Here is a 15289-nt window from a genome sequence, read left to right on the forward strand (position 1 = left end):
GGTTAGTCATACTATTAATGAAGTAGGAATTACCTTGAATAACGTTTAGAACTTCGTTGGACGTGCGCTTGCCCATGACTATTAGGAGCAGGGGGAACTGGTCTGTTTTGTATGTTCGTATAGTTTGCGTCACCACACTTCCAAAGTGCCTCGTACACATGGTGAGTAGTCTGGAAGCAAAGAAAGAAATCCAATTCAAATTTCACATTTATTATACACTTCATCGTTTTTCTTGGAAGTGAACATGTATTTCAGAGCCTGCAATTAAAAAAAACATAACATAAAGGGGACAAATGCATACAAGCATGTGTACAAACATTTTAACAACATATGGAAATCAAGGTGTACACTCCAGCTTTTCAGACTGCAGCAGGGAAGAGAAATACACACAATCGTGGCATTAAGGACTTTAAAACCAATTCTGCATTTTCTTATTCCATCAGAGTGACATGCTATCTCAATTGGAACCACAGATGAATTAGTATTCTTCACCAGACACCCAGAATTGATAGGGCAAGAGAGGATTTCTTATTCCATTACAAAGACAGAACTTTTTAAATTAACATTTCAGAGAGGGAAAAGGGTAGCAGGCAGCCGGGGCCCCGCCAAGCTCCCTGTAAATGTCATAATATTAATGAATTGCTATAGACTGAATGCAAATATAGATTAGCTTTTTCTCTCGCCTTTTAATAAGATCTACTTTAATAACTGGCTGGTAAAATAGAGAAGTAATGGAATGGATGGAGGGACAGCAGGTCAAAGGAAGAAGATAGGTGGAAGGGGGGTATTAAAACATGAAGCCAAAGCTGCAGGAGCAACTTTCAGACTTTTCAAACTGTGAAATAGAGTATGTGAACCCATTGTGGTACTTTTTAAAATAATCATAAAAGCACATGCTGACAATATGGATGGTACTGAAAGATCAGTGAACAGTGGGAAAGCTACAGGACCTGAGCTCAAAGAAGAACAGAATGTAAGATGCTGTTGGAATATGGTTCAAACAAAACTTTTCTGAATGTTGAACTTTCGGTGACCCACGTCTTGCAATGAAAAAGTTGGGTACCCTAAATCCTACTGATCATTCTGTCCTGACATTTGTCCCTGTTCAGACCTCGACCATGGCAGACCATAACAATAGCCCACAGGGAAACTCTAACCTGTAATGAAAGGCCAGGGAACAATGGCCACTAACTTGAAGGGTAACCCAATCTTAAATCTCCCATTAAACACAAGCCAACCTGCTTTGGTTTCTATCTCAAAACTAAGGAAGTCAGTCCACCACAGCAAAAATCATCACCACAACATAAAACCTGCTCAGTCTGGAAACTCAGCCTGAAACTATTGCACATCCACTTGCACTCAGAATGAAAGAAATGTTGTAATCAGAATATGAAACACTAATGAACCCACCTATAGAACAAGTATGGACACAACACTGAAGGCAGGAGGAAGTCAAGCTACTACAGGAGCTGAGGTGAACAGTTCATCACAGTCTCATCCAGCCATAATATAACATGGTAAAGAATGTAGCCTAGTCCGTACCAGACCTGCTGCCTTTAAAAACCTTCAGGGGTAAGTAAATGTAGAGGAAACACCTGCCTGGAACTTGCAACTAATGTGAGTTAAAGACTTTGGTTCAGTGGTTAATGTGATTGACAGCTTCTAATTTGTCACCCATCCCACCTCATTCACTCACTGCACATCCAGGCAGCTAAAATAGTTAATGTTTCCCTGGACTGTCACGTCACATTACTTCACATCAAGGTGGTGCAAGGAGATGTGAGTAGACTGGTTAGACCTGACAGCTGCTTGACTGAGCAGCTGATGAATCCAGCTAGTACAGTAGCACTGCAGGGAATATTTTTACCAGCCACCTGTATGGGAGGGGGAAGTATGGGAACCGGATGCGCTGATAGCTCACTGTGTCATACACACTTTGTTTCAGAGCGAACATGAACATGTTTTGATTTGAAAATGACATTTTGTTCTCTCTCTAAACCAGTTATGTTTTCAGGTAGGAGGATGTCAAGAGGAGAAGTCAAGTGTACAGAACAGGCTTGCATGTCAGTTTGTCCCCGCTCTTACAGGTGAAGACACCAACTTACACTTAAAGGTCATTAAGAATAACATGAACACCTGCATTGCAGTGCTATTGTACAGGTGTTCATTTTAGTGTCAGGCCTTTGTATACTGTTGACAGTTCAAATCTATACAAAAAAAAAATAGCATAAAAATAAAGACACTCTACTTAACCTTTTTTGTGCTTGCACAGATATGTTAGCATGGGGATAAATTGTGTAATAGATTTAAAGAAGTATGACACACGCTGATAAAATTATCTACTTCTAGTGTGTTTATCTACTGGTAGTTTTAATATTTGCCATGTGCAACGGCAGTACAGCGATATATCAGATTCATTCCCCATGGGTGACAATTACACTGACATCCAATAAGCGGAACTGCATTTATGCATAATTAATCATTTAACTGGGAGGCCTGTGAGAATACAGAGAGCAAAGCAACAGGCACATTCCAATATCAGCAGGTTCATCAAACACACACAGTCAGGATACCTTTCTAACAGCTTGTGTGATTGATGCCAATCACCAGTCACTTTGGATCAACCAGAGAGCGTGAGAATGCAGAGAAGCAGTGTATGTGTGAGTGAGAGAGTGTGCACATGTGCATGCATGCGTTAGCAGCAAAGCTGTGACTAGCTGTGTGTGATGAAAAGCTCCAGATGTTGCCTGCCTTTTAAAGTGAAATAAAAAGGCTCAGTTGGGGCAAAAAGCAAAGGAGGCCAATGGGAGAGAAGGGAGAGTGGAATGAAGAAGGAGGGTATTTCCTTAAAAGAAATAATGGAGGGGTAAGGTCAAGGTGCGAGTCTTTCTTAAATGGCTCCAACCAGAGGGCAGGCTTAACTCTGGAGGTTCTGGGGAGAGGGAGAGAGTTGAGGTAGTGGGATAAAGAGAAGGAAAATAAAGAAAAATTGGGAAAGAGATGGGGAGATTGAAAAGATGTAGCAGAAATATGAGAGGAAGTAGGAGAGAACTGAGCTCGTCAGGGGCACAATGTAATGAGAAAACCCAATCAAACCCTCAGCAGGTCCACATTTACACTTGATGCTGTGGGGATCTGGTTGTCTGTAACACATTGCAGGCCAGAATTATTTTTCAAATTCATTTCACAAATTTTCTACCAAATTTGCAATCCAGTGAAAGATATCCATCCTAGTGGCAGGACATGTATAATATACTGGTGTTGGAGACCTGTCAATTAACAACACAGACTGTTGGAGCTCCACTGGAACATTTGAGCATAAATAGAGAGATAGAGATGTTTGGACTCCAAGGGAGTCCTTCATCTCCCACTGACCCTCTATTCAGACAGCTTAGTCAAGATTGCCCAATCAGGGGCCTCACCGTGCAAACACAACGCCTTTTGTGAGCATGCAACCTCGAAGCTTCAAAAAGAAAATGAAGTTGAAGAGAGAATGAGAGGACAGAGATACAGGGTGTGAGCAATGGAGTAAGAGCTGAATGCCAGCAACATGTCCACATTAATGCGAATAGATGTGAAAATGCTGTTTATGTGTCAAATGGGCTTCTGTCCACACTAGCAATTTTAGATCATTTTTTTTAATGCTTCCTGTACACTGGAATGGCAAAACAAAGATATCATAGGCAGCCTTTTAAGTTCAAGATTTGCTGACTTTAAAACTGAAAAAAACTATTACAAGAGTATGCAGCAGGATAGGGCAAGGTACTAATGAATACTACATTAACCTTCTCTAAGAGAGCTATTAAAACAAAGACACTGAAACAGGATAGTAACATGTTCTAGACATTTTCCTTAGCAGGGTATTCTGTCAGTTTGCAGACCTTTCTGCATACAATCAAGCTGCTCTCCTACTGAAATACATTTAATATCCTCTTTATAGATACACCTCAGTATTTATGCAAACAGTCCATTCCTCCAGACAGTAAGTCAGGTATAAATAAAACATAAGGATTAAGCATGCAGTCAGGGTTTAGAGGTTTGGTTATTGCACTACTAAACGGCTGGGGAAATGCAATACTATACACAGTTTGATTGTGATGCATGGATCTCTAAGAGGGTCAGAGAATTAATTCAGTGTTTAAAGGGCAATTTCATTTTTAAAACAACCTGAGTCATATAACTTTAGCTATCATTCTGATTGATTATCAAAACCGTTTTCTCACTAGCCTCAGACTTAGAGAGCAGGGAATACTACTAAACTCAGCTTTACAAGAGAATACATGTGTTATTACAATTTGAGATATGAGTAATCATTTAAATGTTCACCTATATTTCAACATTTAAATATTTGATTTGATAACCTGTTAAAAAAAAAACCTTTAAGATAAAACATTTCTGATCAATCATATAACAATATTTCATTGACTATATCTTAAATCTGTGTCTAATGTTTGTATTCAGCAAAACGGAAAACTACCTGGTGCTAAAGTTGTAGCAACAGGAGCTGACACAATAACAGGAAAACTCTAAACTACAATGAAGTCCAAATAAGTCCAATAAATGCAACATCTTTTTACTGTCTGGCACAGACTCAACAAAAGTTCATAGAGGTAGTTTAAGGCACTATTGTACTTAATTCAAATTTATTAAACAGGGATTCCTATTATTGTGTCCACTCCATGTAGTACTGAACTAAGTTGTACCACAGCTGCAGTATTGCGTAAAATGAACAAAATACAACATGAGATAAATTCCACCGCTCCACAACCAGCAGGTCACCTGAAAAAAATAAAAAATTATTAAATATTTGGTACTGTACCTGGCTTTGTTAGCTTCTTTAGTGACGTCCCAGGCCCATGTGATGAAGTTCTGGCTCAGGTAAGAGACAATGGAGTCAGCACACATCATTTGGGAGCAGAAGACGTTGCTGAGGACACTGTCGTCATTGTGGAGGTAGATGGCCAGCAGCTTTCTCTGTGGAATAAATAAAAAATTGTTAGTATAATGTGACATTCTAGGGACATTTTCCATGCCAGGAAGGAAAGGTCATTGCAACAGATGAGGTGATTTTGTCTTCATGCGAACAACAGAATTAAAAGGTATAGTTGGCTGTTAACAGATGGGAAGCGTAGTTTTTCACAAGCCTATGGAGAAGAGACATTTTTAGATCGATCTCCCAGAAATTACAAGATTACAAGTTTGGTGATGAGCTCGAACACAAACATCCCAGAAAATAATGAATCGTTAAAACTGTAATCTTTGCTAGAAATGAAAACATCCATCCCTCCCTGATCTGTCTTGATCTGTAGAGCGAGATCTCTAGGCCACATGGAAGTGTCTCATCAGTGGAGAGATATTTCCACATTATATGACCATAAAATGACATGAGGGACCACTGGGTGCAGAGCCAGCATGACTTCTACAGCCCACAGCAAGGCCGCAACTGGCAAAAAAGCAAATACCACGCAAAATCAAATGCAGAGCGGTGTAAATAAAACTTCTCTTGGAGGCGACGAAGATATGGAGAAAACACAACAGACAAATCACTCTATTTATTTTACACCAAATGCCAGCAGCCTGTTCAGGTTAGTAGCGGCAGGGCCAGACAATATTGACGAAGCTCCAAATCCAAGGATATTGACACCATCATATAAGCCTGGCAGATTCTCCCTACTGACAATCTAATTAAAAAACAAACACACCCACAAACATAAAAGGTTCCAGGGGACAATGTTGGAAATAATGCTCTCTAAATTACATGTCACTTCTCTTACTATAAAAGAGCAAATAAGAAAAAACTCTCTCAGTCTCTGCTTAGTTCATTTTTAACCGTGGCTGCGAAGGGGGAGTCAAAGGGTCTGTTTCTCAGGAGCAGTAATCTAGGCTACGTACGCCAAAAAGCAAAAAATCTACAGAGGGCGTAAAACGTGAAGGGAAGTGAAAGAAGAAGTTGTGCTATACTGTGGCCTGTGTAGAATAGGAATGGGAGAGCACTGCTGTGTTTGCTCAACGATTAGTGCTTTAGAATAATCTCCAGGGCTACTAGTGAGAAGGAGCTGGGGACTCATTCATTGGGCCAATTCAACGGCCTGAAAAGATTAAACACTCATGCTGAGAAGACAAGCAAATTCAGTCTTGAGAGAGGAATGAGTGTGAGGGGAGGGAGAGTTTTACATGGAAAAAAAAAAAAAAAAAAAAAAAAAACCTGATACACACTCAAACACTGACGTCCCAACACACATGCACAGATGCACAAACTTAACTGCGGTACCCACAAGTGAAGGACTCACACACATGCATGCTCAATTAGAGTAAATGTAAAGACTAATCAAAGTGGGCATTTTGGCCAACTGAACTCCTTCATCTTAGTTAAACTGTCCATACCCCTCTATTCCCTCTCCACTTTCAAGTCGGATCTTTTGTATTGCCTGTCTTAGCAGGGAGGAGCAAATCCCTCAGTTCAGCTAAATTACTAGGTCCAACCTGAGCTAGATAGTGACCCCATAGCCCTTCCTCACACCTGTTCACCTAAATCTAAGCTTGCTTTGTGTGTGTGAAAGAGAATAAAGATTTCTCACAGCAGAACAGTGTGCACATTGAGTGAGCTTGAGCCTCTGACTGTATAATCAATGCTGCTCTTACTCTTGCACTGGAAAGAGAGACGCCTTGTGTTAGAGTTTGAGTCATCACCACATTTAATGAAAAAAAAAAAAAAAAAAAGTATATATATATTTTTTTTTATCCAAATTTAAAGTGCCAATATTTTTTTTTTAAAGAAACAAAATCTAATTGGGTTCAACTGAATATCTTGTCCCAAATATGGATTCTTAAATTAATTGACATCTTCTTATTATAATTCCTGTTCTGTATTCTGCAAGTAACATGTCGATGAATCACAGCACTGCTCCGTGTAATGAACAAATGTTATTAAAAAAAAAAAAACATACAACATTCAAGGTCTGGGTGCAGCTTACTGAAACACTGATAGCAAGAGTGTGAGGTGTAAGCCTGGCAGATAAATATTATTAATAAAAACAATAACTTTAATTTAATTTCCCTTGTCCAGAGGAGACAGGGCCCGTTCTCAACTTACTTTAGTAAAAAGTTCCTGCTGAAACAACATAGTTTTAATAACACTTTATCCTTGCTTCAAGTAGGAATCAAAGAAGCAACATTTACGGATAAAGTTTTCACAATGTTACAACATTCTTAAATTTGTTTTAAGGGATAATCCATGATGAAACAAAATTGCTGAAAAATCTTGCAAGACACAGAGGCCATTAACCGTACGTACTTAGAGCATTATCACTTGCGAGACATGAATGTACAAAATGAGTTGTAGTAGAAAGGCACTCTTGAAATTATATATAAATTATATATATATTAACTTTGAACTGTGATGATACCAGCATGTGACCAATCATAAGTATTCTCCATGGAAGATGCCATTAATGCAAAGAAAGAACGGGGTTTTCTGATAGTGAGTGAAATCACATTTTTTTTCAGGCTTGATGTATTAGAGGCTGCATCTGAAATTGTTCCAAATATACTAGACGGTGTACTAAATTTACTTTCACCATTTTATTTGAATATCTACTTTCTAACTGTAGTGTGTGTTCATTATAATGCCCTCAAATTCTTTTTTTTTTTTTTTTTTTTTTTTACAACCAAATAAAGAACACAGTGTCCATTGCACAAACACTTCTTATCACTAAAAATCCCACAATGCAACCAAACTAATCCCTCCCCACTAGCCCTGTGTGTGTCACTCCACATGAAGTCACACTCACAGCTGTGGAGGGCACTCTGCAGTTAAGGGAAAGCTAATATTAATATAACCAAAATCCCAGATGATATCTATTCTCATATTGCAATACCCATTGTACAACTGATACTTCCAGGTCCTATGTAACCTTTTCTGAGTGTTGTACAATCTTTGCTGGAACTGTCGACCAGCAGGAATATGAAGCACGAGTCCAAAGAGATAAACAATATATATACTGTATGTGACACTGGAATATAAAATTGATTTTATTGAAATTTGAAGCCTCTTTGTGGAACTTTGCGGAGGTCCTCTAGAGTGTAAGTCGTATCTTTTTCCTGCCAGTGAGCTATTAGTTTAATTGAGGGTCCATTTTCAGGGGATGAGATTTGTGCCACATCAAGAAGAGGCTTTTAATCACATGTGCAGTATGTTTAACAGGGCCAGAGGATTTCACTGAATAAGATACAGACAAACACAATGAGGTACAGAGTGAAAAAAGGACAAAGCAGTCCAGATAGTGATTGTTCTCAAGATGGCAGGCTCAGTCTGGAAAAGCAAATACTTCAAAATGAAGAGCTCAAATGTCTGATCTAATGACCTTGCACACAGAGTGGTAAAACACATTTAGATCGATGACCAACCACACAGGAGGTTCACTACACACTGTTGAAAACACATTAACTCTTTAGAACAGAAACAGCATCAAATTTTAGACTTTTTCCAAAGTGTGATTAAATCAGTCAAATTACATGTCAGCTGGTTGGTAAGGTAGGATGCTGTATATTCATACATTCAAGTAGTATTCATACATACTTTCACTTCCACTCTACTCTGATTTAACTTTTAGTCCATTTATTCATGAATAAGAGCAATCATTTCAGGTGCAGTCAATAACTCATGAGAGTGTTGCTTGTGATTCACAGCCATAGATCTAACAGATATATGTACATCTATATGTCATTTGCCATTCTGATTCACTGGTGCTCTTTTCTCTTGACTCTGCAGGGCTATTGCTGGGTTTTAAAGCGGATACTTGGCAGTGATAAATCCCTGAAGTCCCCTCTCAAGGAAGGCTATGAATTTTGATGTGTCTTTGTGTGTGGCAGACAGGAGAGAGGAGTTGAGAGTGAAGGAGAGTGGGGTTAGAGTGATTAACCACTGCGTTGATGGGGATTTAGTGAGGATCGTGGTTAGTGATGGGTGGCCTATCTCTCTGTACGCTCTGACTAACCACTGATCCCCAAGAGGGTTCAGCTCAGCTCAGCTCAGCTCTGCAGCCCAAAGCATTTTCATTAAGGATGGATTGAGTCAATCTCAACAGTCCCCCAACACACACCTTCAGAAACACTTCATCAAATGTAGTGTTTTGCTTAGTGATTAGCCTCTCCCAGGCTTTGAGAGAGTGAGACTGATTCCTGTGTTTATAAACCCACCGAGTAGCCCTTCAGTCAAATCTGCCCTATTCCAATATCCCCTTAATGAAGGAGGCTTTTTCTACGATGAGGACACAAAAACTTGATTCCTTTTCAAATGGAAGCAAAGAGCAAAGGATGACACGTCTAGATAGATGGGAGGAGGGACAGTGTAATCGTGCACATATGCTACTGTGAAATGAAACCGTCAAAAAGCAGCGTGTTTTGGCCTGTCGTCTAGGATGCTTGTGACAAAACAGGACAAACACGGAACAGATCAAATAGCTTCTGTTTTCATGCAAAATTCTTTGCACATATTTCAGCTTCCCTAAAGCCATTCTAACCACGGCACAGTTGGCAGGCTAAATCAAGCTCACCCAGAATAAAACAAAATACAGTGAAAATGAATACTATTTCGCCCCTGAGCTGTGTAGAGCTCAGTGGCACAGTACAGAGTGTGTGAACACCAGGGAGACATCGGCCATATTGTGCTGGCTTAGGAGAGGAGATCAGCTGGGAAGCAGGCGAGACGCCAAGCTTCTCTTTAGATTTTTTTCCAACTCTGTTTATTTCACACTCTCTACATCCCTTACCCTCATGCTGCAACCTCTCCTTTTACTCCTGTCTTTCTTCTCACTCAGTTTCTTCCTCCAACTTTCTCTTTTTGCACCCTGCTCCCCTGTCAGACCATGTTATCTGCATTGTGCCCCTACTATCATCCATTCCACCCTCCCTCTCTCTCTGCGTGCCTGGTGATCTGAACCCCCCTAACATCTTGCTGTGTCCTCACAGTCTAATAAGGCTGTAATCCACACAAGCTGTCAGTTGATACAAGCATCCTTAAAAGGACAAAAGCTGAAAAACAAGGGGGGAAAGTGGACAGCTAAAAATAAAGCCTCAGCTGTCAGGGTGAAAATTTGATGAGGGTTTTGATGAAATGATATCAATGTGGCTATAAAGCCGTCTCCACACAGCAAGACAGGGGGGGTAGACAAATAACAGTAAATGCTGCATGAAAAAGGATTTCTACTTTGAACTGAATAAATTATCAATGCCAACACAACAAAACTAGAACTCATGACAACTTCTGCTTGTTCTCGAGGAAGGCCGTTTAAGGTTGCATAAGAAGTAGAAATTTTTATCAACCCAGTAAACACAGTTCATGTCAATCAAACACCTGCCAGTAAAATGTATTTAATCTCTCTGTCAGTTCAGTTTGTATGCATTTGGCATACGGTGTTATGATTCTTCAGACTCCAAAATTAATGACACTTTCGTTAATAGCCTGTCTTTACGTTTTATGTGTTCATATAGCCTTTGTTAAACTAATATAGTGAACTCTATTTCAATGGTCCTCAGGACAAGGACAAACCATTCTACAGTTTATCACAGCCTGGAAAAGCGCATACTAGGCGTACACAGAAATTTGTTATAACACTGCCATTGCGTTTTAAATTCCCACCAGCTCAGTAATGAAGACAAAGATATGAGAAACGCAGTATCTCCCCTGACAGATAGAGAATGAATAATATCCTGCTCAGTCTGTGTTCCTTCTCTGTGTTGTCTTAAGCAAAGAAAACTGCTCAAAAAAAGCAATGACTAGACACCACAAGGCAGGAATGACATCAGTGTTTAAGGACAATCCAACACTGGTAAGATCAGAACTTTATATTTCACAAAAAAAGTGTTTTAAATATAAAGGGGCAAAAAAAAAAAAAAAAAAACATTACAGTTTTTCAATGAAACCCTAAACAGTCCAATAGCTTACTTACATCTCTGGCTTTGCCATAGAAGGCCTCTTGAGATGCTGCCTCCAAAGACCCAATGAAGAACATTGGGTGGGTCTCTCCATACCTACAAACACAGTTCAAGCAAAGGACACACAAACAACAGGCAAATAGTGCATAAACAGAAGTTACATTCCAGCCTTGTCTGATTTCAAAGTCCTTTGAATTAATATGAGAAGTACCTGACGCAAAGCTCACCTTGAAGAAAATTCGGCAGTAAAGTGCAGTAAGGCATCAGCTTCGTTCTCACTATTCTCTGGCACTGGAAGGAGACAAAAAATACGGCATGGTCAGGTTTTTGAATGTTTGTTCCTAGATTTTAATACTATAGCTGGAGCTACAATTACAAGCTCAAAACTAATATTAAGCTGCTATGTTGGTACATACTCATGGGTGATTTCCGACAGCTTGAGGAGCCCATTCCAAACATCTCTGAATCGTCCACACCAAACTCTGACGCATCCTCAAAATCATCCCCCTCACTGTCGCTGATCATATGGACATCTGCACACTGTAAAAATGATTTATTCATTAATATCCAGACTTACTTGGGGGGGGGGGGGGGGGGGGGGGGGGGGTAATGCACAACACGGATCCTGAGGGAAAGGCTGTGTGTATATACCTCTTCTGTGGGCTCCTGGGCATTGGCTGGTGAGGACCTCCGACAAACACTGAGGTGATGGCAAGGATAGCTGATTCCAGAGACAGCTAGTGTCATCTGAAAACAGGAAACAAAATAAAAGGGTGTTATTGAGTCTCAATATTGAGTCTCATCTTGAGTCTTACATGAGAATCTCAAACTATTCAAAGTTGACATCAAGGTGATACCAAAGACTGATCTCTAATCAGACAACCCGCTCCCAAGTTATCTACATCACAGTATCTTCCCAAACACTGAAGTTATCTTATTTAGGACTAGAATACCATCATGAGACAATTTATGACTTTTGAACAAAGGCTTCCTCATCTCTCTAATCAGGGGAGATCTTGATGAGGTATCTGTACACCTGCAGTAGCCGTTAGTGTGATGTTGGTTTGTAGTAAGAGAATGCCTGATTAATGAGCTCTCCAAATCCAAAGCCAGGACTGAAAATGTCAGTATTCAGCAGGGACTCATTACAGCTCATGTCTCCTAGCTCAGACCCCAAAGGACATAGACAATAGAGGCAAGGCTGTTGCCGGATGTAGTGTAAAACTCAAGATACCTCACTTGGTGTGCCAGATTTTAGATTGATTCCTATCATATAACAATGTGGAGCTACTTTTCAACACCAAACCATAAAAAAAAAATATCTAAATGTCATTTTTTTTCTCAACACGCTGACACCTCTGTTGATTCCTGTCAACAGTGGCCAGTAAAAGCAGGACAGATAAACATATAACCATGACTTATAGCCTGAAGTCACTGATACTTGTCACAGTAATGCAACAATATATTCATTCATCTTCTAATTGTTAGGAGCAAAGCAGCAAGCCCAGATGCAAATACTTTTCTGGGAGAGTGAACTTCTAAACAACCGGAGAGAGGCAGAGCGAGCAGGGAGTGATAAGAGACAGAGACGCTGCTCGTCCCCTGCAGAGGTCCTGTGATCTGCTCTATTGTCAGGGGCCACGACACACAAAGAGCAGCTGGATGTGGTTGAATCAGGAGACGATTACATGCAACGCCAATTGAGTCTGTAAAGGGCTACACAGACTGCAGGGAGTTTCTCTCTCTCTGTCTCTCTTAATACAGAGTGGTTCCTCATGCTGGCCTCAGCTTCTATAGCAGGAGAGAACAGTGTAACCGCTAGACCTTGACACCGACATGGACTTACTCCTGAATGCTGCGGCGTACCTGGCACTGATAAGAATCAAAATATCTGACAAAGTACCGAGTCTATTTTATTCCATCCTTTCACACTACCTTATCTTTTCAGTCTTAAAAAGTAAGTAAGCTGCAGTCAAAGGCCAAAAACATTTGCACAGTTGTGGCTAACATGACCGCATCATGTCAGATATGACAATATACACAGTGCATTCAAAAAAAAGAAAAAAAAAAACTCTCATCAACACTCAATACTTCATAATGACAAAGTGAAAACAGAATTTTAGAAATTTATGCAAATTCATTTGACCATCTTTGAGATGTGTCTACACTTTGACTGGAGTCCACCTGTGGTAATATGGTCTCACAGCTGACAATTCATGTCAGAGCAAAAACCAAGCCATGAGGTGGAGGGAACAGCCGCAGAGCTCAGAGACGGGATTGTGTCGAGACCCAGATCTGGGGAAGGCTACAAAATTTCTTCTGCATTGTAGGTGTGTGTGTTTTACACCACTATGGACAATGTTACAAATCAATCAGCAGGACTGCTTCATGGTAATAATAAAAGTTTATGATCTTTGCATCAGTATGATTGAGTATCTTAATTTATCAGGTTCTAAATTTGCTAGATTAACCAAAATCAGACATTCCTGTCAGGCTTTTGTATCCATAAACAGTTTCTTAATTGATTTTCCTGAAAAGATTCACTACATTACGATACACATACATATAGATATTAAAATGCCATATACTGTGATAGAGGAATCAATCCATTTTGCCCAACCGATTCCAACAATGCTCTATATCCCTATGCCATTCATATATACAGTATAGATCAGATTTGATACTCTTATTTTATTGTTTATAGACAGTGTTGTTCCTAAAACCGAGATAATGAATTCAGTCTCATTAATCCCGAGTGAGAGGAACCACCATGGGGAAAATTTTATTGCAGCCTGAAAAAAAGTTGACAAGGATATCCTTGGATACCCCTCAAACTGGTTATAATATTGACCACAGTTTCTTAAATTCCCACCAGCTCAGTAACCAAGGATAAGATATATGAGAAAAGCAGTATCTCCCCTGAAAGTTCAAGAATGAATAATATCCTGATGAGTATTCCTCTTCCATGTTGTCTTTAGCAAAGAAAACTCCCCAAAAAAGCCCTAGACTGACATGCAATGTTGAAATTACACAAACCAAGAATGACATCACCGCTAAAGGGACAAGCCAACAGTGCCTCACATCTCGCTCACTGCAAAGGCTAAATGTGTTGGAAATGAAAACAAATAGAAAAATGTGACTTTTGTTTCTCACTAAATTAAAACCTTTCCTATCAGACCAGTCAATTACCCCAGACGCTGTGACAGAGGTGTGCACACAGATAATAGTAGAAACAGATAGTGTTTCCTGTGTATTACCACTCTTAGCAAGCGTGCGCTTGACCATGAGAATTATGTAAGTGTCACAGCAAAGGCAGCTCAGTATCCCAGGAACACCTACGACGAACACTCAACTGAATTGCCTTCTTTCTGCACGTGTAACTTAACTCTAACTAATTTAGAACTCTGGTCCTGTGTTATTCATATCTCTCTGGAAAATTTTACAAAGTAATGGAACAAAAAAAATCATTCTGCTGACAGTAAAAATAAAGATAAGCAGTAGTTTTTCAACAAAAGAAAAAAACTTCACTAAAGTGACTTAAAGAAAAGCTATGGGCATTGATGACATGATGGGTGCCAGGCCTGAAGGTTGAATTAGAAGTGAGAGAGAGATGTAGGTATTCAGCCAAAGACATATACGGTCTGAGCCTTAAGCATGTGAAGCAATGGCCCCAAGTAAATTCTGCCTATTCCCCAATTGAGTGTCAATCAAACGTGAGAATCTTAACAGCGGCTGTGGAGAGGATCCCTATAAACCCTTTACCCCCACTACTCACAATGAGAGGCTTTCGTCTGAGGGCCTAACAAGTGTATAAATAAAGTTGATCACTTCCCCTGTCAAAGACAGCATGGAGGGTTTGGGCTGACATGGATTCAAGGAGGGGAGGTGAAAAGGGAAAAAAATGAGTTGAGTGCCTCTCAATCCCCTTCCTCACTTTGACCTGATGGCTTCTCCTGATGTTGAGGTACACAAGTGCAGCTTGGCGGCTCAGTGGTAAAACGTGGAAACAAGGCTGAAGCGCCGCAGGGCACGGGGGGTGGGGGGACGAGGTTAACCCCCCCAAATGACCCTCTCCTACATCTCCACACAAAGGAACTGGCTCTTCTTTTTTGGATTCTTTTAATTAACACTTGCATTGAGGTTGTAAGCATTCAGGGGACGATACAGGGAAAGAATTTTCTCTCTCCCTTAACCCCCTCCCTCCTTTGCCTCTCCCCTTCAACCCTTTCTTCCCTTCTCTACCCTTCTTTTTCTCCCTTTCTCTCCCTTCATTCTTTCTGTGTTTCATTTTTTCTTTTCTATTGTAGGCACTGTTTGGATTAGGTGTCTGGCTGTGAGTGTGAGATAATTACTA

At 40.1% G+C, this 15289-nt stretch overlaps 1 protein-coding gene across 1 annotated transcript in view; it reads right to left on the reverse strand.

The window, feature by feature from the left end:
- The window catches only part of faf1 (Fas (TNFRSF6) associated factor 1), a 59591-nt gene that overhangs the window by 16659 nt on the left and 27643 nt on the right, over positions 1-15289 (reverse strand). The window contains exons 9-14 of the mRNA XM_056379048.1: positions 11587-11682; positions 11352-11475; positions 11163-11226; positions 10950-11031; positions 4820-4974; positions 34-170 (exon numbers count right to left, since the gene is read on the reverse strand). Coding sequence (XP_056235023.1) covers positions 34-170; positions 4820-4974; positions 10950-11031; positions 11163-11226; positions 11352-11475; positions 11587-11682 — 658 coding nt within the window. The remainder of the gene's footprint in view (positions 1-33; positions 171-4819; positions 4975-10949; positions 11032-11162; positions 11227-11351; positions 11476-11586; positions 11683-15289) is intronic.

The sequence above is a fragment of the Seriola aureovittata genome, chromosome 6, assembly GCF_021018895.1.
Source record: "Seriola aureovittata isolate HTS-2021-v1 ecotype China chromosome 6, ASM2101889v1, whole genome shotgun sequence".
Classification (NCBI taxonomy): domain Eukaryota; kingdom Metazoa; phylum Chordata; class Actinopteri; order Carangiformes; family Carangidae; genus Seriola; species Seriola aureovittata.